General features: G+C 41.0%; 2 protein-coding genes across 3 annotated transcripts in view; one reads left to right on the top strand and one right to left on the bottom strand.

Moving 5' to 3' along the window:
* Positions 1–16,978, bottom strand: part of LOC139412609 (GDNF family receptor alpha-1-like) — an 81,291-nt gene extending 64,313 nt beyond the window's left edge. The window contains exons 1-4 of one of the 2 annotated variants that reach the window (XM_071159306.1): positions 16,582–16,978; positions 15,596–15,898; positions 14,855–14,938; positions 1,065–1,196 (exon numbers count right to left, since the gene is read on the bottom strand). In XM_071159306.1, coding sequence (XP_071015407.1) covers positions 1,065–1,196; positions 14,855–14,938; positions 15,596–15,898; positions 16,582–16,621 — 559 coding nt within the window. In that variant the 5' untranslated portion in view covers positions 16,622–16,978. The remainder of the gene's footprint in view (positions 1–1,064; positions 1,197–14,854; positions 14,939–15,595; positions 15,899–16,581) is intronic. The other variant, XM_071159312.1, reaches the window with a different exon arrangement.
* A 5,447-nt stretch (positions 16,979–22,425) lies between these two features.
* Positions 22,426–26,953, top strand: LOC139408820 (coiled-coil domain containing 172). The gene is made up of 8 exons (XM_071153218.1): positions 22,426–22,504; positions 22,685–22,770; positions 24,007–24,123; positions 24,260–24,425; positions 24,613–24,714; positions 24,906–25,008; positions 26,735–26,822; positions 26,909–26,953. The coding sequence occupies exons 1-8, from the start codon at positions 22,426–22,428 to the stop codon at positions 26,951–26,953; spliced, it is 786 nt and encodes a 261-aa protein (XP_071009319.1).
* The last annotated feature ends 986 nt before the right edge of the window (positions 26,954–27,939 follow it).

Here is a 27,939-nt window from a genome sequence, read left to right as displayed (position 1 = left end):
TCTCATCGATATTACCCATGTACTATAACACTGGTTCTCATCAATATTACCCATGTACTATAACACTGGTTCTCATCGATATTACCCATGTAATATAATAATAATTCTCATCGACATAACCCACATGATATAACACTGGTTCTCATCGACATAACCCATATAATATAATACTGGTTCTCATCAATATTACCCATGTAATATAATAATAATTCTCATCGACATAACCCACATGATATAATACTTGTTCTCATCGACATAACCCATGTAATATAATACTGGTTCTCATCATCATAACCCACATGATATAATACTGGTTCTCATCAACATAACCCATGTAATATAATACTGGTTCTCATCAATATAACCCATGTAATATAATACTGGTTCTCATCAATATAACCCACGTAATATAATACTGGTTCTCATAAACATAACCCATGCAATATAATACTGGTTCTCATCGACATAACCCATATAATATAATACTGGTTCTCATCAATATTACCCATGTAATATAATACTGGTTCTCATCAACATAACCCATGTAATATAATACTGGTTCTCATCAACATAACCCATATGATATAATACTGGTTCTCATCAACATAACCCATGTAATATAATACTGGTTCTCATCAACATAACCCATGTAATATAATACTGGTTCTCATCGACATAACCCATATAATATAATACTGGTTCTCATCGACATAACCCTTCAAATATAATACTGGTTCTCATCAACATAACCCATGCCATTTAATACTGGTTCTCATCAACATAACCCATGCAATATAATACTGGTTCTCATCAACATAACCCATGTAATATAATACTGGTTCTCATCAACATAAACCATGTAATATAATACTGGTTCTCATCAACTCCTGAAAAACCTTATTAACCCCCACCCACCCATCTTTATTTCTTTCTCCATCTCTCTCTCTCTCTCTCTCTCTCTCTCTCTCTATCTCTCACACAAACACAAACACACACGCGCCTGTGCACACACCTTTACACACACACTTCCTGCCGTGCATACTGTAAGTCTTGAGGTTAATTACCCAGAATTGCCCAATTGGGATGAGCTCTCCTGTTTCTACTGGGGTCTTCCACTGCTCGGCCCCTGACTTGGGGCCCCCTCCCAGTGGGCACTGTGACAGTGCCGCTCCTGGGGTCGCCGATGACCCCTTCCTCTGCAAGAAATGTGCTTAATTCAGGACCACAGGGTGAACAGAGCTCACAGTACAGTGGACCAGGGGACAGGCCACACTCAAAGGGTAAAGGGGACAGGTCAGAGGCAGGAGAGTCACCAGGCGGGGAAGGGAAAGGTGTTAAAGAGGAATACAGCTTGCTGAGGTCTTGTTAGTGGAAGGTTTGGTATCATACAAAGGAGAAGAGGGGAGGTCTTGTTAGTGGAAGGTTTGGGACAGTACAAAGGAGAAGAGGGGAGGTCTTGTAGTGGAAGGTTTGGGACAGTACAAAGGAGAAGAGGGGAGGTCTTGCGTTGGGCAGCATTTTGCTGAGGGAGTATAGTTCTTAGAGACAGCTTTTTGACAACAGCCAGTTTCTGGTTAAGCTGGTAGCACCAAAAACAAGGAAATGGAGGATAGATGTCATTCCCAGGTCGCTGGCCTGCTAATTAAACTGAGTATACCAAACATGTGTTCTTAATGTTTTGTATACTCAGTGTATATTACACAACATGAGATACAGCTCAATGGCGACTAGACAGGTATATAAAGTATTTTAGCATTTTCTACCCATACTACCCATGAACACCCACAACAATACCCACTCATATCCCCCTCAGAAGTTGTTAATTTATGGTAGCTGGTGGCAAATCAAAGACCCTAGTGGTATACTACGATGCTAGCTAGATCTACTCAGGGTTTTCTAAAGCTAGGCAGCTTCAGTTAGCCTCACATTCCAGCTCAGGCTTCATCCGTATTACTACTGTGGATATTGCTCGTATGCCTGCTGCTAACTCTAGCAGGCTTGTAACTGCGTGTGCATGCCGCATGTGGCTAGTCGAACGCTGAACTCTTCATCGAGACTATGGTGAGACATCAATCCATAGGTGAGTCAGTGCCACGTCTTCATTTTTTCCTAAATCAACATGAAAGAAACGTTATCTTGTTATGGCGTGAAATAGGCTTTTAGAAGTGCCATGTGCAACTTTAATTACGTAGCGTTACTGCCGGATTTGGTGTTCTTTGGTGTGCTTATCAATGCAGAAGCACGATAAAATACAAAAGTTTTACTGTGGGTGAAGTTTCAAATGCATCCTGTCATTACTAAATGTGTAATGTGATAGGTATTTTAATGTAAACAAAAATGTACACACAAATATTTGGTAAGTATACTGTACGTTCAATTGACGGACTTACACAAACTATACCCAAATGGAACATCTGAAGATGTTTGTATATTAGTGGCACACAGCACAGATGCAAATCTAGTATCAATGCCCTCATTTAACATGCTTGAGATCAAGAATGTGGCAAATCCAAAAACAGCTGGATACTGGAGATATGCATCTTTTCATGGTCGTCTGTTTTCCAGGAAGTTTACAGAGTGAAAATGTGATTAAAAGTGTTGGGGGGGGGGGGGGGGGGGGTTGTTCTCTCGAGACAAGAGCTGCAACACATTGTCTTGTATAATCAGAGGACTACTAGCATTTCCAGCCATGATTAGAAGAGTCACAGACACACAAAAACAGACCATTACCTCCTTCTCGGCTGGAAAACAAAACAGCTGCAGCCTTAAAAAAGGATTAACATCTATATTCTCTCACTTCATTTGAGGGCTTAGGACTGTCGCTCCACCCAAGGCTAACATCTCTGAGTCTGGCAGTATGTATGCTCTTGCATAATGATCAATTGAATCCCAACCAATTCATCACTAACTGTATTGTACCAATTAATACTTGGGGTGTATGACGCAAGTGACAATTTGATCAAACGTGGTTACTCACAACATTTATCCGACTTTAGACTGACACCTCACTGTTTGCTGTATAGGTAATTATGCAAATGTGCATGCATCTGGGCAGAAAAGCATTAGAGGTAGCTGGCACATGTGATGCCCCTGGTGAATCGAGCTGTCAGGAGCGTCAATTAACTATGATGAATCACTCTCCCACTTTATATCCAATCAGAAAACTCTCAGGACTCCATTCTGGTCACCTTTAACTCAATTATTTTTTGGCCGCATAGAGCTAGACGGAGGGACAAGGCTGGAACCCGATGCTGCTGTTGGCATTATTCTGCCATTAGGGTGCAGCTGTGAGAGTAATGTCTGGAACGGTATGCGCATTTAGCAGCTAAAGACCCTACGACCTGTGGCTAAATCCTCCGTGTGATTTGGAGGGACAGCTATAGACATTTGGATGAAAGTCAGACGGACAGACAACAACAGACATCCTGGAAGCTATGTAAAGCTTCGGTATAAAAAACATATTTAAAACCTTCATCGGGATCTAATCTTGAACCACCCTTGCCTTTCGTGAACTAACACTCGCACTTTACTTTTTCCTACTAGCACTGGCTTTTTACCATAACTGAGAAAACTGTAAGTTGCACTGGATAAGAGCCTCTGCTAAATGAAAAATGAAATATGTATATAATCAATCTCCACATCAGGGTTCCCCAACTGGTTTCATTTGGAAAGTTTTCTGAGCAACAAAATCAAAAAGAAGCTTTTTTAAGCGTTTTTGTCTTTTCATTGTTGTACATAGAAGACTGTAAAAACACAAGGAAATAAGCTCCAAGTGATTTTAATATAAGAAATCTGTTCCCACACATAATAGAGAGACACGTAACCATGAACAAATGTATGCAATGTTTGAATTGATTATGTTTTAGTCAAACATAATCTGGAGGCGGAAAAAATGCACACCTGTTTAGGCGAGGTGCTGGCTAGCGGAGTAGAACACTTGAAAAAGAAAAGCAGAATCACTAGCCAGCCACTCTAAGAGTTCAGATGCAACAATTTAATAACCTGATAACCAATGTTTCGACAGACAAACATATCTGTTTGGGATTCTTGCGGTCAATTTGCAGTCTACAAATTATAATTCATTTTGTTTCCGCCCGCCGACCATCCGCTCATCAAAAAATGTACCCGCGGCTGAATCAAGTTGATGATCCCTGCTCTACATTTTCTAATATGGCCGATAAGAATGGAGGAGTCAAGACAACCCAGTGGATACTCCTCAATTCTCCAGAACGATGTGCATTGTGCACCCTGCAACAGAGGGATTATAATTTTATCCAGTCCAACGGAAGAGCTAGGGCGAAAAGACAAATCAATAGTTTCTTGTACGCACAGCCTCAAGTTTCTATTTTAACATGGCTGGCTATTGATTCGCTTTCAGATGCGATGTCTCCCTTCGACAGCAAACACTCTAGGAGGATTTGGAAGTCTTTAGTGTAACAGAATAACCTTGTAAAATTGGAAGGAGGGAGTAAGGGAACATTAACATAGAACCGCTATCTCAGTCAATGCTCACTAAGGAGGCTGAGGCCACAACTCTGACAGACAGAGCACCGCTGTACCCAGACTTCAGAGGCCCAGGCTTGGCCTGTGATTGACACATCTTGACACAAACAACCAGACAGTGGCAAAGGGAGTTGCTTTATCAAAGTAGCCATTTTAATGACATTTGTTTGTCAGCTGGCACATGGAATATTGATATGGAAATGCTGCAGATGGTTTTCAAACACGTCTCCTTTTCAATTCTCTTTATCTCACACAAACATTTTAAGTTGGGGAAAGTACAGAGAGTCAAACACCAAAGCAATACCATTGAGAAGGGTTTTGGTTGGTTGTTGGAAACCAGGGTTGAAACTGTCAAAATACTTCTACCAACGCACTATTAAATGCAGAGCTACTCCCGGGTCCAACCACACTATTAAATGCAGAGCTACTCCCGGGTCCAACCACACCATTTAAAATATATATATAATAATTCAACTAGTTAAGTCAGTTAACAACAAATTCTTATTTAAAATGATGGCCTACACTGACGACGCTGGGTCAATTGTCAATTGGGACTCCCAATCACAGCCGCTTGGGATACAGCCTGCATTCAAACCAGGGTGTCTGTAGTGACGCCTCAAGCACTGAGATGCAGTGCCTTAGACCACTGCGCCACTTGGGAGCCCCATTAAGAGCAGAGGTACTCCCGGGTCCAACCAACATATGCTATTCTCTTTCCCATTCCTCCCGCTGGGCACAGACGTCAATTAAACGTCTATTCCAAGTTGGTTCTAATTAATTTATTGAAATTATTTGGAAACTAAATTGATTTAACCAGTGTGTGCCCAGTGGGCTCTCCCTCCTCTCACTCTGTAAGAACCCCTAGCAGCAGTCTGTTCTCATACACCGCTGGGATCTGAGTTCATTATTAGAGTGGCATTCCAACAGTAGTGAGCTGTGTTGACAGGCTCTCAGCATCGTGCCAGTACGGGGATTTAAGGTGTTGTGTGGTCTGTTTGCAAGGTTGGGACTACTACTGATGTTTTCACACATACACAGCTCAAGGTCGAGGACTTCAGAAAGAGAGAGAGAGAGCACAGGATTGGCTCCAGTTTGACAGAATGAGACAAAATATTGCTTCTGGGCAGCGAATGACACTTGTAGTATTTTCCTTAGCACCGTTTCTAACGATTTATGCTGAAGGAAAAGAAAACATGGAAAGAGGAAAAAGTAGGGAGAAGAAGGACAAGGAAATTAGGAGACAATGTCAGAATCGTCTTTTATCCCAAATACAGCCACCCTTCAATTAAAATAATTGAAATGCCAAGTTGTGTGTTCATGTGCTGAGCTCATAATCATCATCCTGATACAACATCAGCTCAGACCACAAAACTTAACAGGGAAAGGTCATCTACAGGTCTCAGAAAATAATGGAGTGATATAGAAACTCATCTTCATTCATAGTAGTACTTCACAGATTTGTTGATGTCCTTATCCTTTTTTCACCACTACCTCATCATTTAGGCAATTTCAGTCCAGCCAGTCTCGCCTGCACAGCAGACTCACTATTCCATTTTGTGTCACATTTTTCCCCCGGTTCCATTTTTCTCATTGGCGCACTGAACATTAAATGACAATAGTCTGACATTTAAAGGGGCTTTATCTACAAACAGAGTGATTGTACCGTAGCTATATCTCCATGGCGATAAGCCAGACCATTTAATAACATATTTGAGTTTTCTTCAGTTTAAAGCTACAGTACACTTCCACGAGTCAACCTCCAATGAGTTTACACTTCCACGAGTCAACCTCCAATGAGTTTACACTTCCACGAGTCAACCTCCAATGAGTTTACACTTCCACCAGTCAACCTCCAATGAGTTTACACTTCCACGAGTCAACCTCCAATGAGTTTACACTTCCACGAGTCAACCTCCAATGAGTTTACACTTCCACGAGTCAACCTCCAATGAGTTTACACTTCCACGAGTCAACCTCCAATGAGTTTACACTTCCACGAGTCAACCTCCAATGAGTTTACACTTCCACGAGTCAACCTCCAATGAGTTTACACTTCCACGAGTCAACCTCCAATGAGTTTACACTTTCACGAGTCAAACTGCAATGTTATGCCACGCATATAGCAAACAAACCTTTATTTATTCTAGTTCTCAAGATCGAGGAAAAGAAAAGTATGCACATAGGTCAGTATGAAAGGCTCCAGACCAGTGAGTGTTCCTGAATATGTTCATATGTAACTCTGCTGTGTATTCATCCATTTACTCCACTGCTTGCCTCTTGGGCAGGGGCAAATGGCCTGGGAATAATGGAAGTCCACTTGAATCTGTGAGAAATTGGTTCTTACTGCCTTCTCTATGGATCAGTGCATCACACGATGGCAAACTGGTGGGCGGAAAAGAAACCATTTCATTGAATGCTCTCTCTCTATTCCTTGTTTGCTTTTTCGCTCATCACCCATACACACATACACACATACACTCATACACTCATACACACATGCAAACATGCCAACATACATACAAATTAGTGTACAAAACAAATTCAATGGTCTGGTACTTCATCCATGAGCATTCCACCTCTCTGTGTGAGTTAACCATTTCCCTTGATTGAAATGACCTACCTTGTCTGTCTTATGAAAGCAGTTGTGGCTTTCGTGACCCTTTACCCATGAACCACTCCAAACTAAGTATGTTTTACCGATACCCTAACCTGGCACACAGAAAACAGCATGGCACTTCTTGCTAATAAGAAGCAATGAGCTCTGCAGACACCGGAAGCCCAGAAGCATTTAATGATCCATTTAATCGAGTAGAAACACAGACATCAATACAGGTAGTTCTCCCTGAGAGAGACTTAGGATTTCTGTAAGGAAATGGAGGGGAAAGAAACAAGCTGCACCCCTTGTATTAGAAGAAGAAGAAGAAGAAGAAGAAGAAGAAGAAGAAGAAGAAGAAACACATGACTCAGCTACAGCCTCAAAGCATGATGTGGTCACTGATGTGGTAAATTAGTGTTGCATCAAAAAAGGCCCAATTCGCTATCTGCTGATTTTATTCATTTGTGTGTCGAGATGTTATTAAAGTATTTTTTGTCAATGTGACTGAAATGGAAAATCGAAATCAAATCAAAAAATTTGATTGTTCTGTTCTTCAGGTTAAGTTTCTCATGTGGCAACTTCCACCACATTAACCTCTTGAATGTAAAGTCCCCATATTTGGGGACCCTATTAGATGTTTTTTTATTCAATTCAGTCTGAAATGAGAACGGTAGCTCCTATCTGCAAAAGCAGGGTGTCTGCGGAAATCTGAGTATCTTGGCTATTGATCTGTGCCTTAAAATCTTTGGTGTGACCTACTACAATATACGGGGAAACAAATGTATAAGGACAGGCCGAGCCGATGACCTAATTTCAAGATGGCTGCTAGCTACATTCTGGTTAGCGTTGTGAAACAGAAATGAAATAAACACGGAACACATTGACACACACCGAAAGCTGGGACTCCACAGATCATGAGGATAATCTTATCTGATTGGCTGTGACCTACCGTTACTGATCACCAGCCCAGAGAGTCTAAATATTTATTTCACACAACGTTAACACCAAACAGGAAACATCTTACTAGGTTAACTTCGATTTGGTCTGTGTTTGAGCTAAAGCTACATGGCGAGTATGAAATGAGCCTATTGCCAATGGTATCTGATGATGTATGACTTAATGGCAACATTGAATGTCTACCGAGTGACTATATCGCTGCGCATTAAAAATATGATTTTGCCTGCTTACACAGGGTATTGGCTACTATGGCACCTTGACAGTCTTGTAGCCAATGAGATAAGCTTTCCAGGGATATGTAGTTGACCTGGGTGGGACAAAGCAAGGCCTAGTAACCTTTTATGCATAATGCGAACTTTTGCTAACTGGCTAAGAGACGAGACGCACCAAGCACGCTACATTACATTGTAAACAGATTTAATCGCTTTAATTTCATAGCTTCAGCATAAAATATGGCTTCTCATGGGGGGAAATAAAGGTCAAAACTAAGAATATCGAACAGGAAGCTAAAAAGAAGACAGCTATGAATAAGTATACTGACAGCTATGAATAAGTATACCGACATAGATACTTTGAATAAAATACTGGTCAGACTCAGATTAGGGGAGCGATTTGGACTACGAGGATTTTGATTTAATTTACATAGACCTATGTAACAAGTCATTTTAATGTTATATAATTCCAAAGTAGTTATTGTCTATGTTTCATATTAGTTCACTGTTTGCTGTTCTAAGTTTCATCCTTGTAACTTTGGAGAGACCACTGAACTCTTATGGCCATTCTTAATTTGTGGTTCTGACGTCTGCCTTTGTCTCCAAAGTGTTACTTTTTGCATTGTGTGTGAACTTGACACCTTCTATGTGAGTCACTGTACAGATAAAGTTTAGGCTTGGTGTTTTTACTTTACATTAATGTTGTTTTGTAAATTTAGTCAACTGAAATTCTGTGTGTCTTATAACAACATATCCCTGTATTTTATTCACTACAGAGTGGAAGATGCAGAGGATTTGGATGATGACGTTTGGGAGCCACCCCTCCCCAGCAAGCGCACCCGCCAGTCAAGGTCTTCACCCCCCACTGCTATGTCAATCACCCTGTCTGATGGTTCGATATCCACTTTTCATAGACCTCTTGAAAAATAAAATTGGGGCTTGTGGCACCATTCCTCCTAACAGAATTGGTTTACCGAAGATCAAGGTAAACAACAGGGTAAAGACAGCGGAGAGGGGGACCATGGGTTTGATCAGGACTAACAAGCTGCTTTTTGTGAAATGGAAGGACACTAGGAAAGTAACCATGCTCACCACACAGCATAAGGCATTCAATAACGACCATGTCTCAAGGAGGGTGAAAAAGGAACAATGTCCCCGTTTCTGTGAAGGACTACAACGCCAACATGGGGGGGTGTCGACCTATCCGATGCTCAGATTGGCTACTACCAGGTCCTCCACCAGACCAGGAAGTGGTATAAGACTCTTTTTTTTTTTACCACTTTGTGGACATTGCTACAGTAAATGCTTTCATTCTCCACAAGCAGATGGCCAAAGCAAAAGGTCAAACCCCTCTCTCCCAGTTGGCCTTCAGAGAGCAGCTGGTGTTGGAAATGGCTGAATTGGGGGCCCAAAGCAACCTCACAACCATCACAAGACCCCCCACTCAAGGTGAGCGCCACTATCCAACACATATGCCAAAAGACAAAAGGAAGAACTGCAAGCACTGCACAAAACACGGGGTAAAAGGGGGGAATGCCAGATCTTCTGTCCAAAATGCCAATTTGCTTTTTGTTTCCTGGGAGAGAGGGACTGCTTCAAAGACTATCACGATATGCACAAGCTACGGTGATAGTGAAATCCAATCATCTACACCTGGGATGTAAAACGAACACAAATGCAATTTGTAAATAGTTAAGCTTTTTTCTATTTTTACACCTTTTTTAGTGAATGACACGTGTGTAACCAAGTTGGTGTTTGATAAGACATTTTTATATATTTTTTATGTATACCTGTTGCTTTTACACTGTTTTTGTAAAAATGTAATTTGTATGTGGGATCAATACAATGGATATGCCTAGACTAAAATTTCAGGTACTTTGGAGAGGTTGTAATGGTAGAAATTGTGTTTTTATATTGAACAAATAGCATTTAGGGATTGCAAATATGTAATACCACTGGAATGATCTAATTTACAGACATAAGCTATTTTGGAGAGGTTCAGGGACACTTGGAAACATCCCGTGACCACACCTGACACCACTTACTAAAACATCTGCTCATTTCTAGTTGTTAGGTCTATCAATCCCATTTTTTTTTAGGATATTGTTCAAATATTGTAGAAGCCATCTGATTTGTTTCCAGCTCTGGGTATCAATCATTCACTTATAGCTTGTCAATGAAAGATGACTTTTAACATAAAAAAAACAAAAAAAAGGTTATTTTGTGTGTGCTTGTGTATTCTGAACTATGTAACTTCTACCAGATGTTTTCTTTCCAAATATACAGAGTCATGTAATTACACATGAGTAACAGTTACTTTAGGGTATGTCTATTTAGGCAGAAATCTACATTTTGCTATTATATTTAGGAGGTTTTAAGAGACTGACTTACTGGGAACAGACATCATTTCAATGTTTAGTTTTGATTTACATTTGGTTGAGTTGTCAATTCACGTGAATTCAACATTACATTAAAAAAGATTTCACCATGTCATTGGATTAAGTTTAAAAGTTGGGTGAAAAAAGAAAGTCCCTTAGGTTGATGACGTTTTGCAAATCCAATCAGTTTTCCACATTAATTCAGAGTCATCACATTGATTTTTTTGCTTGAAATGACGTGACAACAACGTTGATTCAACCAGTTTTTGCCCAGTGGGAAGTGACTCACCCTGACTCAACATAAGGCTAAAAGCATTCTACCTGCCTGGAGAAAATATTAGAAAATAATGTAATTAACTTAGAACTGGATGTACACTGAGTGTATAAAACATGAGGAACACCTTCCTAATTTTGAGTTGCACACGCTTTTGCCCTCAGAACAGCCTCAATTTGTCTGGGCATGGACTCTACAAGGTGGCGAAAGCATTCCACAGGGATGTTGACCCATGTTGACTCCAATGCTTCCCACAGTTGTGTCAAGTTGGTTGGATGTCCTTTAGGTGGTGGACCATTCTTGATACACACGAGAAACTGTTGAGTGTGAAAAACCCAGTAGCGTTGCAGTTCTTGACACACTCAAACCGGTGCACCTGGCACCTACCACCATACTCTGTTCAAAAGCTCTTAAATATTTTGTCTTGCCCATTCACCCTCTGAATGGCACACCTACACAACCTGTCTCCTCCCCTTCATCTACACTGATTGAAGTGGATTTAACAAGTGAAATCAACGAGGGATCATAGGTTTCACCTGGATTCATCTGGTCAGTCTATGTAATGTTTTGTACACTCAGTGAATGTGTGTGTGTGTGTGTGTGTGTGTGTGTGTGTGTGTGTGTGTGTGTGTGTGTGTGTGTGTGTGTGTGTGTGTGTGTGTGTGTGTGTGTGTGTGTGTGTGTGTGTGTGTGTGTGTGTGTATGTGTGTGTGTATATGTGTGTGTGTCTGTGTCTGTGTGTCTGTGTACTTGTGTGCAGTATGAGTCTTTGGCCCTGTCCCAGACATTATGGAATATAGCCTTATTCCTGAGCTATTGACTGCCCTGGATGGCTCCTGCCTGCTTACCTGTGGAGCTCTTCCATTAAAAATCGTTGATAGGGTGTGTGTGACTGTCAGTACGCACAGGTCCGCGCTGTGCGCAAGTATGTGTGTGTGTATGTTTGGGCAAATGTGTGTGTGTCCATGCAATCACGCTCTGGGCTTTCCACATCCTCTTCACACATTTGAGCTGCTGTTCTAATGCTACTCTATTCTATTCTCATGTGACTTAACAAAGGACAGCCAGCGTGCTTTAAGGCAGCTGTGTACCCTACAGTATAAGCTTCACTGATATTGTTCCAGCTTTTTTTCTGGTTCAGTCCATCAGAGGCCTACAGTACCCAGAGTGGAGGTGGGAATGGGGACAGTGGGACCTGGGGGTCATTGTGTAGGAAAGATCAGGAATAAACCTCACTATAATCAGGAAGGGTCTGAGGAGAATAACCAGAGTGTCACTGGAGATTATGAGGCTCAGGGCCAAAGCAGGGGCCTATTACAGATTAATTACATCTCACAATGCCTCCCTTTGTTCCCCACTATGAATCAGTTAGCTGATCTATGAGTCCTCTCAGCCTTACGGAGATAGCCATTTTATAGGGTTGCCTGGAAGTAGGGCCTGTGGGAGGCACTGTGTTGACCTAAACCTCCCTGACACCCGTCCTGTCACCCCTCTCACCCATAAGGTGTCCCTCTCACCCTGCCTGGCCCATAAATTCCCCATGATAAGCAAGTACGGATGATCTGTGGGACACGTAGCTAAGAGAGAAATGTGCAACCGTCAATCAACATAAAGAGCTTTTCAAAGGGGAATAAGGAGCACCTTCAAATGCTGAGCGCTTTCCTATAAATCTTTCTGTTCTGGTAGCTCAGAGGGGAAAATGTCTGGGGCTGTTATTTGCCTTGATATGAACTATGCTCCTAAGAAGCTAGAAATGTAGCTTTGATGTTTGGCTGTATTCTGACAGGCATCTATAATGACTGATGTGTAATTTCCACTTTTCTGAAATTAGAGTATTTGTCCTAGAAACATTATTTGGGTCTTTGCCCAAGGACACATCATGTTGCTGCAGTTTATGTCTCTCTATCGCCATTGATGATTTAACGAAATTGCCCCTTGATTTTGTCAGTTTAGCAATCAATATACACAAAATAATGAACTAAAGGAACAACCATAATTGTCTATGCTTCCAGGTTATATACACTACATGGCCAATAGTGGATTTGGCTATTTTAGCCACACCCGTTGCTGACAGGTATAAAATAAAATCGAGCACACAGCCATGTAATCTCCAAGACAAACACTGGCAGTAGAATGGCCAGTGAGCTCAGTGACTTTCAACATGGCACTGTCATAGGATGCCACCTTTGCAACAAGTCAGTTTGTCAAATTTCTGCCCTGCTTGAGCTGCCTTGGTCAACTTTAACTGCTGTTATTGTGAAGTGGAAATGTCTAGGAGCAACAACAGCTCAGCCACGAAGTGGTAGGCCACACAAGCTCACAGAACGGGACCACCGAGTTCACTACCGAGTTCAAAACTGCCCCTGGAAGTAACGTCAGCAAGTAACGTCACAAGAACTGTGCATCGGGAGCTTAGAGAAATGGGTTTCCATGGCCGAGCAGCCCACACAAGCCTAAGTTCACCAATGCGCAATGCCAAACTTTGGCTGGAATGGTGTAAATCTCGCCGCCATTGGACTCTGGAGCAGTGGAAACACGTTCTCTGGAGTGATGAATCACACTAAACCATCTGGCAGTCTGACGGACGACTCTGGATGTGGCAGAGGCCAGGAGAACGCTACCTGCCTGAATGCATAGCGCAACTGTACAGTTTTGTGGAGGAGGAATAATGGTCGGGGCTGTTTTTCATGGTTCAGGCTAGGCCCCTTAGTTCCAGTGAAGGGAAATCTTAACGCTACAGTATACAATGACATTCTAGACGACTCTGTGCTTCCAAATTTGTGGCAACAGTTGGGTAAGGCCCTTTCCTGTTTCAGCATGACAATGCCCCTGTGCACAAAGCGAGGTCCATACAGAAATGGTTTGTCAAAATCGATGTGGAAGAACTTGACTGGCCTGCAAAGAGCCCGGACCTCAACCCCATCAAAAACCTTTTGGATTAATTGGAACGCAGACGTCGTTCTGCCCCTGAACAGGCAGTTAACCCACTGTTCCTTGGCCGTCATTGAAAATAAGAATTTGTTCTTAACTGACTTGCCTAGTTAAATAAAGGTAAAATAAATAAAAATAAATACCTTTGGTCAGGTTAGTGTAATTGAGAAATGTAGGCCTACTATATTATTTACACAAGTATGTCCACAAGTGACATAATAACAGGTGATTCCTTTTGCAGGCAAGAACAATACTTTTGCTCAGTGTTACAGTCTTGGCCATTTCAATTAGGACAGGAAATGTATGAAAAGATTAGCTCCCCTTCATATTCACAATCCGATTGCAAATCTAAATAGAGCCAAATCTCTGTGTTACATTTCTATGTGCTTATTAAACTCATCTCAAGCTCTCTTATTCTCCATCACCAGCCACACAACATGGCACCTCACCAGCACCGGATTGTAGTTTCTCACAACAAGAACAAGGTAAAGTCAAAGGCCGCTATAGCTTCCATGGATAGCACCTGTGCGATCGTGAACAAGGGAAAATATTGCCATCTAGAGGCAGCTCATAATTTAACATAAACTCACTCCACCAATGCGTGTAACGGTGTCCTATGTGATACCCCCTCCCCGCATTCATGATCGATTTGATATGACCATCACAATTCAATGTACAATTTAAACAAAGCTCAATAAACTATGCTACAACCTGACGCATTTTTACATTTTTACAACACCACACCACCACACTCCGTGTTGAGCTCTCAGTGAACACTCAGAACTATAGCTCCCCGTGCAAATTCACTAACAATGCGCATGCATTTCATTGGGGCAAAAGAGGGAAAGTGTGAGGATTGTAAAAAAAATCGAAACACAATTTCACTAAGAACATGCACAGCCAGCATTTAATTTGTATACTTTCACAAAGAAGCCAAGTGTCCGTTCGTGAACTTTTAAATAAGTTGCATCATAGTAAACTCTTAATAAATCCATGCCCTTACCTGAAATAATGGGGGCCAGTCGGAATATGTCAGACAGCCTGCTATTCATGGTCTCATAAGGAGAGTCCTCGAGGAAATCGTTCCCTGAAAGGAATATTGAAATACAATGTGATTTTTAACATACTCTTGTTGTGGTAATAGGCATGTACATGTTGCAGACAACCAGCTAGACAGACATACACACATACATAAAGATATAGAGATTTTATTTAAAGAGCATGCACGTGGGTTATTGTTTTCACTAAATGTTTGTAAACTACCATGGCTTGCCATTTCTTCACATGCGCATACACATGAGATGGGTATCTAGGTCAGTCAATTTCCATGACGCCCTACTACTCGTTAGGCTACGGTTGATTAGGCATATTGGTCAGCAACTGAGAACCCCTACTGCCCCACTGGCCACTGGCATTATGCAGTACAATTTTTGTGTACGATCTACTGCAAGATGACGAGTGCCAAAGGGCTTTACACTCGATTCATTCTAAGAGATTTGTTTAAGGTCATTACCCCACTCCTTTCCCATTACGCACGGGCGGGAAAGTTACGCACCCAATAATGTGTTGTTTTCTCCCTGAAACGATATTGCTTTAGCGGTTTACATGGTCCGTTAATACATTACTCATACAGCAGGTCTGGGAAATGTTTTTTTTTTTTAAACCATTGATTAACATCAGATTGACTTCTGACAATGTGTGATTCCTGTGTTGTAGCCAACTGCAATGATGCCAAAGTGCATACCCTGCAAAGTCTGGTAGATTCCCCAATAGATGCGAAGGCAGTTCTTCTCTTTCTTCATACCCCTTTTACATCTGCAGTTATACAGGGGGCTCTGCTTGAGCGCATCCATGGCGCTCCGACATTCGTCCTGCGCCTCCAGTCCGGCTACCATGCTAAAGTTTCTCTCCTTTCCCCCAGCAACGCACTGTCTCATTGTCCGATACTTGGTGCTGCATCCTTGCTCCTTCATACACTGCTCACTCGCCTTGACACAGTCGAGGCGGTTGGGACCAGAAAGGACATTCTCCTGGGCATACAATACATCTGTTTGGGGAGAATAAATAGTGATAATACTAATAATGTTTCTGTCGTTTAAATGTTAAATATTGTAGGCTATACGGGATTTAGTCACAATACACATTCAGAGATTAATCCAAATGAAAGCTTCTTTACAGATTAACATACTGTATTAACGCTGTACTGAGCGTATTTTAGTGCGCAACTCCGTGACAATAACAACAACACAAACATCTCATATAGGCTACTCGTCACTGACATAGTGATCAATGCATCGCATACCCTATACATTTGTGAAATATTTAAAAAATCAGCTGAGGACAAACAAGTAAAGTTATTAAATATGAAATGGGTAATACATGTTATGCTTTTTATTTTTCAATGCAGGCTATAGTAGTGTATATAGGCTATACATGAGAGACGGATCATGAATTGCCACTGTGTTTAGTTGTGTCTATTACAGAATTAGAACTCAGTTCACTTCGATTAGGCTACATGAGCTCGTATTTGATTTTTCGGTAGTCAATGGGCATGGTCCGCATTATGGTGGCTCATCTCTCTCCACAAAGATCACTATAGGTTTCCTATGTACTCATCTCAGCTGCCCTCTGATTTCTTATTATTGTTCATTTAAAAATGCACATACTAGGCATGTATAGCATATATTAGTCATATTCACAAGTAATAGGCCTTGAGAAACTAAAACTTACCTAAAAGAGGCAGCACGACATAAAGTGTGATGAAAATCATTGCGTTTGTATCCGTGTGATGCCTTGTTACAATGGAATTTATAGAACATATAGAATTTTTTTTGTGATTTTATTCCCAAGGCATTTCCACTCTATTCAAATCCATTGAAAATATCGGGTGGATGAGGTCCGACATAGGCTACAGAACACATCCAGCTGACTTCATGCGTAAAACATTCCGACCCAAAAGTACTCCAATGTTTTGCGACAGACAACCGATACCATCAACCACAGAATGATTTCCTTTCCGTTTAAAAACTAAATAAAAGACTTGGATGAGAGATCACAAGGAGACAAAACGAACCGGTGAGTGCTCTCGGAACTCCAGCTCGTAGGATGTCCGCGTGTGTCTTAGCGCGCGAGGATGCTGTAGCCCACTGCTCAATAGTGCAGTAACCCCAATCCGGCAGCAGCGGCAAGGCAGTGGAACTTCTGCGTTTCAACGTGGATTTCGGTGATGACAAGTAGATCAAATCAAACTTTCAGACACATTTTATTTCTGGAATACAGTGTCGATGTGAGGCTAAATACATACGCAATATCTTATTTGTGAAAACATATGGTATGACACTATTTGCAAACGTTTTGATTGTTGATTCTGTATTAAATTGTATCAAAATATTATAGTGTCTTGATTCATTCCCTAGGACAAGGCTACACCATTATAATTTACAATATTCTGTTATTCATGGGGTTACAGAGAGTTCACAACATGTAGAGGTTAAACAACGTGTTATGTGACTATCCCCAATACCTTAGTCAAAACCAAAGCTGCTATGACCGTTCAAAACAGCACACTCAAATTTTAGCGAGAGACAACCCCATGCGCACAGATAATATGCTGTAGCCTACAAGTACACTATCGATTGAATATCTGTGTTGACGTGCGACGCTATCCCACCAATTCGACGGAAACCTGTCACTGTTCCTTTTTCACATTGAAAAACATTTTCAGATCGTCGCGTATTAATGCTGACTTAGTGTTTGCTATGCTCAGGATGCGCTTTCGCCACCCATTTGGAGCGTGTAATGAAAAAGGAGACGGAGCCTAAATTGTCTATCTGATGTGTGCTGCTGATTAGAGTGCAAACCATACAGTACCAGAGCTGAGAGTGTAGAGCCAGCAGTGCGCTCCTTCTAGCCACTCTTGACATCGACTATAAAACGTGAACATGGGTGAATATCGCCATCTGTTGGTATAAAAAAGCTTCAACATGCATCTGATTATAGGCAAAATAAAGCAATCACTTTAGCCTAGACGTGGCGAATGTAATATGAAACTATCTGAATTAATTGGAGGCTATACAAATCACAAAAATTGAGTGGTTTATGATAATGAACATTTTAACATATTTCATTAGGCCTATTTGGTTCATTTTACATACTTTTCTATATTAGGTCCACACTTTTAACGTTGACCATATAATAACACAGATACACATCCTATTAAGTGAGATGTAATACATACTATTGATTCGTTTTCAGTCCTTCACTAGGCTAAATACAGAAATAATTTAAAGGAATTTTAAAGGAATTTTCTATGGTTAGACCCAATCGACTGTTGACCGAAACAATCAACAATGAATGAATGTTCCCCTCCACTCCACCATATCAACTGGACTAAATCCTTTAATACACAAATGGGAAGCTGAGAGAGCAGGGCTATTTACATTTTTACAGATAGTGTGAAAGAGAAGACTAAGGTGTGTTCCCCTGCTCAGACGTTGCTGACGCATGTCAGATCTTACAACACCTGGATAGGTATTTTACATGATACCACATATTATAGCAATCTGGTGCCCAGCTGCACAGTCAATGACGTGGCATGCAACCATTGGTTGATGCATGCAACATCTAAGCAGGGGAACGCAAGCTTTGCGTCAGACACGGAAAAGGAAGCGAGACATCTCACCCACTAATTATTTATGGTACAATTGAAGTCAATGAACTAAGCAGACCAGACCCAGATGCTATCACATTGGTGTCTATGGGCTACCCCGTTAAGCAAACCGAAACTGATAATTTTTCCAACAATAAACGGCCTGAGTGAACTATCATGATTTATCCACTATCTTTCAAATATATAGGCCTACAAAGCAATGGAGGCTGCTGAGGGGAGGATGGCTCATAATAATGTCTGAAATGGAGCAAATGGAATGGTATCAAACCATGTGTTTGATACCATTGTATTAATTCCGCTCCAGCCATTACCACGAGCCCATTCTCCCCAATTAATGTGCCAACAAAAGGGATCCCCCAAAAAACTGGAAAGGATGTAGAATAAACTGTCTTTGCAAACACTTTTACTGTAAACTACAGCTTTTAACCATAAAGCTGCACTTAATAAGGCCTCGCAACAAGCATGTCGTTAAACATTATGGCTGCCAGACAGGCAGGCGACTATCAGAAGTCAATGGGCGCATTCCTCTGCCCAGGCGTTGTTGACACCTGCCAGATTTGACAATTTCTGGATAGATATTTTACATATCAGCTAACCACATCATATGTTATAGCAATCTGTCAGTCGATGACACAGTCAATGACGTTGCACGCAACCATTGGTTAATGCATTCAACGTTTGAGCAGGGGAACACGCCCAACTGAAAGTCTGAAAAAGACAACATACCTGTTGACAGCCCTCCTGGATTGGGTCATACCAACTCACTAGTCTAGAGAGGTAACATTAGGCACATCAACCTCTCAGCCTACATCTGTGAAATAACATTAATAAATGAATCCCCATAGAACAAAATGGCCTTATAAACTCAAATGACACAAAGACTATATATTTATGTAATCTCAAAATAACAAATAGGGAGAAACTAAACCCATGAAGCAAAATTGGCTCCTCGAAACGGGGCATGAATTGGCACCAATCAGGTGCGCCGTCTACTCCTAGGAACAGGAAATGCATGTCGGCCGGACTGCAAACAATGAAGCACATGAATGAGCTGGCGAGTAACAGTTCTGAATTAAGTAAGCCTAATAAAAGACGTTTAAGGACTGCATAATGCATAACTATTAACCGACCATGTAATCTGCTGAATAAAATTCCATAAACCAAATGCTTGTCCGAGAGTAGGCTTAGATGATGATTTAACAAACACAGAAGCCAGCTAAGTGTGCATATGCCTACCTTGTAAACTCAGCAAAAAAAGAAACGTCCTCTCACTGTCAACTGTGTTTATTTTCAGCAAACTTAACATGTGTAAACATTTGTATGAACATAACAAGATTCAATAACTGAGACATAAACTGAACAAGTTCCACAGACATGTGACTAACAGAAATGGAACAATGTGACCCTGAACAAAGGGGGGGTCAAAATCAAAAGTAACAGTCAGTATCTGGTGTGGCCACCAGCTGCATTAAGTACTGCATTGCATCTCCTCCTCATGGACTACACCAGATTGGCCAGTTCTTGCTGTGAAATGTTACCCCACTCTTCCACCAAGGCACCTGCAAGTTCCCGGACATTTCTGGGGGGAATGGCCCTAGCCCTCACCCTCCGATCCAACAGGTCCCAGACGTGCTCAATGGGATTGAGATCCGAGCTCTTCGCTGGTCATGGCAGAACACTGACATTCCTGTTTGCAGGAAATCACGTACAGAACGAGCAGTATGGCTGGTGGCATTGTCATTCTGGAGGTTCATGTCAGGATGAGCCTGCAGGAAGGGTACCACATGAGGGAGGAGGATGTCTTCCCTGTAAATAACAGCGTTGAGATTGCCTGCAATGACTACAAGCTCTCTCCGATGTTGCTGTGACACACCGCCCCAGACCATGACAAACCCTCCACCTCCAAATTGATCCCACTCTAGAGTACAGGCCTCAGTGTAACACTCATTCCTCTGACGATAAACGCAAATCTGAGCACCTCACCCCTGGTGAGACAAAACTGCGACTCGTCAGTGAAGAGCACTTTTTGCCAGTTCTGTCGGGTCCAGGGTTTGTTCTGTCGGGTCCAGGGCGATGTTTTTGCCGGTGATGTCTGGTGAGGACCTGCCTTACAACAGGCCTACAAGCCCTCAGTCAAGCCTGTCTCAGCCTATTGCGGACAGTCTGAGCACTGATGGAGGGATTGTGCGTACCTGGTGTAACTCGGGCAGTTGTTGTTGCCATCCTGTACCTGTACCTGTCCCGCAGGTGTGATGTTTTGATGTACCGATCCTGTGCAGGTGTTGTTACAAGTGGTCTGCCACTGCGAGGTCGATCAGCTGTGCATTCTGTCCAGTCAGTAGAAAGGCCTCTTTAGTGTCCTACATTTTCATAACCGTGACCTTAATTGCCTACCGTCTGTAAGTAGTGTCTTAATGACCATTCCACAGGTGCATGTTCATTAATTGTATTTTGTTCATTGAACAGGCATGGGAAACAGTGTTTAAACCCGTTTACAATGAAGATCTGTGAAGTTATTTAAATTTTTACGAATTATCTTTGAAAGACAGGGTCCTGAAAAAGGGACATTTCATTTTTTGCTGAGTTTATTAGGTAGCCCAGAAAATTATGTAAAAATATCCTGTTGTTTTTATAGTAACTATAGTAAAAAAACCACAAAAAAACGTAAATATTCCAAATAAACTTGGTTTAAAAGTACATTACTGTAAAGTTTACAGTAGGGCACTGTTAAACCAAATTTTTCTTTGGAACATAATGTACATTTTTACAGTGACTCACTGTCAGTAAGTCACAGTAAAGACAACATGATTTTTTTTACATCTTTTTCTGGTCTTTTTTACAGTTTAGGGTAATTATACTGGACAATAGCAACATAAATTCAGTGAATTTATAAGGGGAACACAAATAGGCCTAGTCCTAAATTGCAAAACCGCATAGGCTCGGCCCAAAAGTAAATGAAGTTTACAATTAATTGGCTTTTTCAAAGGGAGCTTTCAAATGATAGTTTTGTTCAAATAAAATAAAATATGTATCCTCCTTGACCAAATTACAAGCATGTTGAGAGGGAAAAATATAGTGTTAGTTAATTGTCTGGAAAACCTATATAATTTGGTAACTTGGCTATTTTAATTTCAAAGGGAAGGTTGCCAACCTCATGAAGGTGAGCAACATCAATCTGGGATTTATGAAAAGCCTCAATCAATATTTACTATTAATTTAGCAAATGAATGTCAGAATGATATAGTCCTGGTCATATAAGGAGGCAGGCATTCACACTTTAATGTTCTTCATGGCACTGGCTCAAACCATTCTTTCTAGCAGTGCTCAGGAGAAAATTGGGTAAAGTAAAGAATTAGCCTCTATAGGCCTATGTGACAAATCTTGAAGGAGCAAATGACACTGAATTAAAGCTATTGATTGCCAACTGTGCTTACAAACGTCAAACAATACTGTGGATGGCAGAACTAATAGTTAATTGAAGCAGAACTGTGATGAATGAAAGCGATCTTGAGAGAATGGCTGCACTGGTACATTTCTCAGTATGTTTAGGCCTACATAATGTATTCATTGTGGTAGGCTACAATGAAAAGCCCCCTAGGCTACCCCCAGGTTCAACATATTTCTGTGGGTTTAAGAAACACATCCGCTTGGGTGAGGACCATTTGAAATGTTACACGATATTAGTAGGTTTTCTGGTAAAAGTAAACTGACCTCTCATGCCTACAAATAGGCTCGCGCACCCTAGAATATGACTACATGTGCGCTATAGAACACGTGCACATTTGTTGGCGGGAATTCGACTGGAATCTCAACACACTTGTATGTTTTACTGCTGTCCTGGTATCATATTTAATAAACAATTAAAAAGTTAATACAGCTAGATAGCATATTTATCCGATAAAGATATGAGTTTGGATACTCTGTTTCAACAAATTCTACTAACTGAACAGCAAATATCGGAGAAAACGCGACAATCTCAAGAGGGTGAGCTGCCAACCATAATTTCCTTTCTAATATCAAGCTAGCTGTTATTGACACAATGTTAGCTAAATTATACTACTTTTCGTTTTCAATTGACTTTTGCAGGAATTGGGGGAAAGAATGTGACTGGTTGTGTTTGTCATGAAGGTCACTGTTGTGTTTCCTTATTCAATGTTCTGTCAGTCAAGGCTCCTATTGCGAGATGTCAAGACAGGGTCAAGTCATTGACAGCAAAATCAGAATGTCTCTCAAAGGAACTTGATGAACAGGTGAATCTGCTGTTATCATTACCTATGTGTGTGAGAGAGAACCTCAAAGCATGGTCTGACACAATATTGTTGAAGTGACAGAGATAAGAACAGACACTTCATTGAACAGTGAATGTAGGCTACAGAGTTGTACAGTGAATGTACAGTCAAATAGCTACATTAATTAGTCCCGAGAGAGTGTGTTGACAGATTAAGTGCAGTATATTGATACATATTGAGACACATTAAAGAGGTGATTAATTGTATGATTAAAACCCTTAATCTATTAGAGGCCTCATCAGAGACTGTGGATCAATTGCAAGTGGCACTACAAAATCAATTCCTAGTTTCCGCAGGATTACATTAGCATTATAGCAAGCAACGTTTTAACATGCTTGAAATGAATTATGTGTGGAAGATAGATTCATTAACTTTTCATAATATTGTTGAGCACTTCCTGTACATGTCAAAAAGGAACATAACAAGATTGCCAATTACAGGGGTCAAATCAAAAGAGTCATTCATTGAGATGAGATGCAATAACCTTTGAACTATAGGCTGCTGCTGAATATCACATATACATTCAGCCAATATGTTCCATCTATTTTACTGATATTTAAGATTATGCTAAATTGAGCCACAGTAGGTTAATAGCATACATATACACGTTTGATAAAGTGTTTTAAGCACACTAAGTGTTTTAAGCACACTATCTTTATGAAACAGCTCAAACTTTGTGTTTGTTGTTCCATAGTCTATGACACTTGGCTTGCTCAATCATACATTTGTCTTCAGCCAGCCAGTTTACTTTTAAGCTCTCTTTAACTGTTCCCTTCATTATATTTAGGACACAAAGGTTACTGTTTTATTTTTTAACTTTAACACTCATAGTAACCAATTGTCCTGAATGCCATGCATTTTAGACGGTAATTTTCAATGCTTTCCACTAGCACAATTAACCTTCACAATTGCTTATATCATTTGAAGCCAGGTAGTATGTAATTACCTTAATGGTACCATTTGCCTTTTTTTGGTCTGAATGGCTTATAAAAAAAATATATACATATTGTGAGGGGAATGTTGAGGCTAGGCAATACAGTGTGCCTATAGTATAGCTACTAAAATGAGAACATATTTGCCCTTGATTTCAATATATTATCTGTTCAATCAAGTATCAAACTTAATGGAATGGGACAGGCTAACAAAAATATCGTTTTTGTTTTGTTTTATGGAACTGCTAAAAGTGTGTCCTTCCAGGCTCAGCATCTATCAGAGACAAAGCTGCAGTATGACCTAATGAAAAAGCATCAAGTACAAGTTGAAAAGCAGGCAGGGGAGCTTCTGAGACAGCAGAGGGATCTCAGGAAACACTTGGTGAGTGATTCTTGTCAAGGGCATTCAAGCACACTCAAACGTTAAACAAATACCACATGACAGTACATTGTTATTCAATAGATCTAGGCTACATTAATCTATTTACCTTTTTTTTGCTGTGCTCATATGTTTGAAGGAGAAAATAAAGAAGTCGTCGAAGGAGGAACAGGAGAAATTCATGAAAGAAATCATGACTTTCAACAGCGACTTTAGCCTTTTGAATAACAGGGAGACTGTGTTTGAGAGCCAAACCCAATCTGAGATACGTAACTTGGGGGAGGAGGTTAGCTCTTTAAACAAAGGTAGAGAAGCCACTGTTTATATTAACATGTGAAGTAGGGTCATTTTATATTCATTGGGTATTGCTAGTTTATTAATGGATAATATATTTACATTATATAACCTGATTCTACACTAACCATGCCCTGTTCTGACCAACCCTGAGGCTTTATGGTGACCCCTTGTACTGTTTTTTCCATCCTGTCTTAGAGATGGATTCCATGGGCCGGAAGAATACTCAGATGAAGTCTATGCAAGAAGAAAAGAGAGGTCTCCATTTGGAGCTACAAGGACTGGAAAATATTATGAAAGGTAGATTTGATCCAGCTCTGTTGTCAGGCAGACGTTTGAATGCTCGCCACCAGATAAAATAAACAATCCTAAAGACAGCGTACAGTAAAACGTGCAGACTAAACTGAATCCATCCCCTAGTGTAATTTTCTTTAGAGAAAAACAGACTGGTATGTGGAGGTAATGTTTACATTAAGAGTTGTTCATTTCAGACCTGGAGAGCCAGCTTAGTGAGGCTAAATCAATGACCGAGTCCTTAAGTGCAGAGAGTCTGATGGTAACCCAGAAGCCCCTCACAGACAGCACTTGCTTAAGGTAATCAACTGCGCTGTCACGCCCTGACCTTAGAGAGCCTTTTTATGTCTCTATTTGGGTTGGTCAGGGTGTGATTTGGGTGGGCGTTCTATGTTCTTTATTTCTATGTTTTAGGTTTCTATGTTTTGGCCTGGTATGGTTCTCAATCAGGGACAGCTGTCTATCGTTGTCTCTGATTGGGAATCATACTTAGGCAGCCTTTTTCCCTTTTGTTATTGTGGGAAGTTGTCTTTGTTAGTGGCACTGTAGCCCTCGTAAGCTTCACGGTTGTGTTGTTGTTTCTTGTTTTTGTTGGCGACATCATAAATAAAGAAATGTACGCTCACCCTAGTCCCGCAGTTGCCGGGCTAGGGTGAGCATCCAGCCAGGACGGGTTGTGCCAGCTCTGCTCTCCAGACCTCCAGTGCGTCTCCACGGCCCAGTATATCCTGTGCCAGCTCCACGAACCAGGCCTCCTGAGTGTCTCTCCAGTCCAGTGATGATCCATGGCACGAAGCCTCCAGTGATGATCCATGGCACGAAGCATCCAGTGATGATCCAGGGCACGAAGCCTCCAGTGATGAGTCATGGCACGGAGCCTCCAGCGACGCTTTCCAGTCCGGAGCCTCCAGCGACGGTCCCCAGTCCGGGGCCCGCAACAAGGGTTCCCAGTCCGGGGCCCGCGGCGAGGGTCCCAGTCCGGGGCCTGCGGAGAGCCTCACTGACTAGTTCAATTTTGTGGATAGCGTTTGCGTGAGGAGAGTGGTCCGTTATGGCTAGATCAAGGCTTATCCTGGGGTGTGTATAGAGTCAGAATTTAGAGCAAAAATGTGCTCGGAAGCATATACAATAAATACGTGAGGACTGAGTTTTACAGACATAACAAGGATCCTATCGTCAATTCTGACAGAACAGCAAGACTCTGGGTATTTGGTGTGTGGGTCACAAATCATTGCACATTTATTGTCTTCCTGTCTCATCCTGCTAATGATCCTGCTTGAAATGTGCTGAAAGGACCTGCACCCAACCTGCCATTCTTGTACTCTTCAGATCAGGATGCTTAAATAAAGCAACATTAACCCAATCTCTTGAATTAAGGCTTTGATCTGCTGCCTGTATTATCTGGTCAAAAAAGAACATCCTACAATTCTTATGTTAGGAACTTAATTAAAAGGATGGATCGATACAGAATCTGGCCCAGGGAGGAAGTGTTTGCATCCTCCTGCTCTTAAATCATACATGGGGGAAGCATGTTCTGTCCCTCTGTCCCCACAAATCTCCTTCATTACTGACGGCCTGATTAGTCCACAGGATGTGCTGAGGGTGGAGCTTTTGGGGAAGCTGAGGCCCACTCACTGTTATGATAATTCCTCTTGAGTGTGTTCATTAATCACGCTTTTTACTCAGCTATTGATTGTTTGAAATTGAATGCATGTCAATTTAATTAGTGCTGTCTTTTTAAAAGTGTAAGTGTGCAAACCATACCATTTTAATGTCATAGACTTAGCCAGTGGTAACTTGTGGAATAGACGCTGACTGGAATGCGGTTTTAACCAATCAGCGTTCAAGATTAGAACCACCCATTGTATAATATCTCTAGATCCAATTTGCTGGTAGGGTAAACTTTTGGTTGTACTATTTGCTCCACCTCTTAAATTCATGTTAGATAATTGTTTTATGTTACATTTGACATGTGTGTAATGAGAGACCAACTTTTCAGACACTTAACATTTCAAATGTGTCATAGACTTAAAAAGGAGCTGGAGATGCACAAAGAAGGAGAGCTGGAGCTGCTGAGAGAAGCCCTTAGCTCTGAAATCCTGTTCCTGCAATCGGTAATCACTCTGAGCTATTCAAATCTATGAGCCTCAAATTAAGTCAATAGCTCTTATTGTATGTAACATGACATTTTTTATTGCAGAAACTGTCTCAGAAAACTCCCCAATACTCAAGGAAATTCACATAGTGTCCAAATTCCAGAGGTATGTTAGAGGTTAGGAGAGAGATTGATTATACCAGCAGTCTTAAAAACATTGTGTATTTTACTAAGTACTTATTTTGTGTTACTTTACTATCAGCTCATTGAAGGTCTTGGCTTTACCCACCGAACATATCGTTACCAAAACATGATAAGATTTTAGCCATAGAACCAGGGTGTTGAGACGGGATGATATTGTTATAGTGATCAAGAGAACAAGAGCAAATCCCATGCATTTGTTTAAAACGTATATTACAGTTTTTTACAATCGCTTAAGTGGTACGTGAGGCATACTCAGTGAAACCATTACCTCATGTACCTAATCTTCAGACCAAGTCTGCAAAACTGCAAGCATATTATCTGCTTTACACTCAGTTTGCAATTGTAAAACTAAACACAGTTCTCTACATTAGACACATCATTCAAAACTAACAGGTCTTGTGTTTCATTTGGAAAACACTGCCATTCCAAATACCACACTCATTTACCGATTACCTACACCCAGTGCTCACGTGTGAAAACACATAGCTAATTTCTTCACTTAGAAATCAGAGCTTGAGCACTATAAATAGGCTTCAGGTTGGCTTTCTTGGTTTGGACAACAATGGAGGCCAATTTTGGAGAACGAGTTAGAGGAAGAGAAGTGAGAGTAAGAGGAGGACGAGGACGACGACAAGGAGGAGGAGGAAAAGGAAAAGCCTTTTGTTTACCTTCTACTGTATTTGTTTTGTCTGTTACTGTTCATCCTGAAATCTTGATGAAAATACAATGTTTTGAGAAAGAAATACATTTTATTTTTCTCCCCTTGCATTTCTGTTTATAGTGTAAATATATACTGAATATGCATACATATACGTGTGAGTGCTATGACAAACTGCCGTGGACTCCACTGCACACTGAACATGCAAAAGACACAAGATTGTAGTGTTTTATATTTGTCACATCCGTGTATAGTTGGTGTGTACAAGAGCTAA

The sequence above is a fragment of the Oncorhynchus clarkii genome, chromosome 1 (assembly GCF_045791955.1).
Source record: "Oncorhynchus clarkii lewisi isolate Uvic-CL-2024 chromosome 1, UVic_Ocla_1.0, whole genome shotgun sequence".
NCBI lineage: Eukaryota > Metazoa > Chordata > Actinopteri > Salmoniformes > Salmonidae > Oncorhynchus > Oncorhynchus clarkii.
The sequence above is the reverse complement of the archived record's forward strand: the minus strand, read 5'-3'. Positions and strand labels throughout refer to the sequence as shown.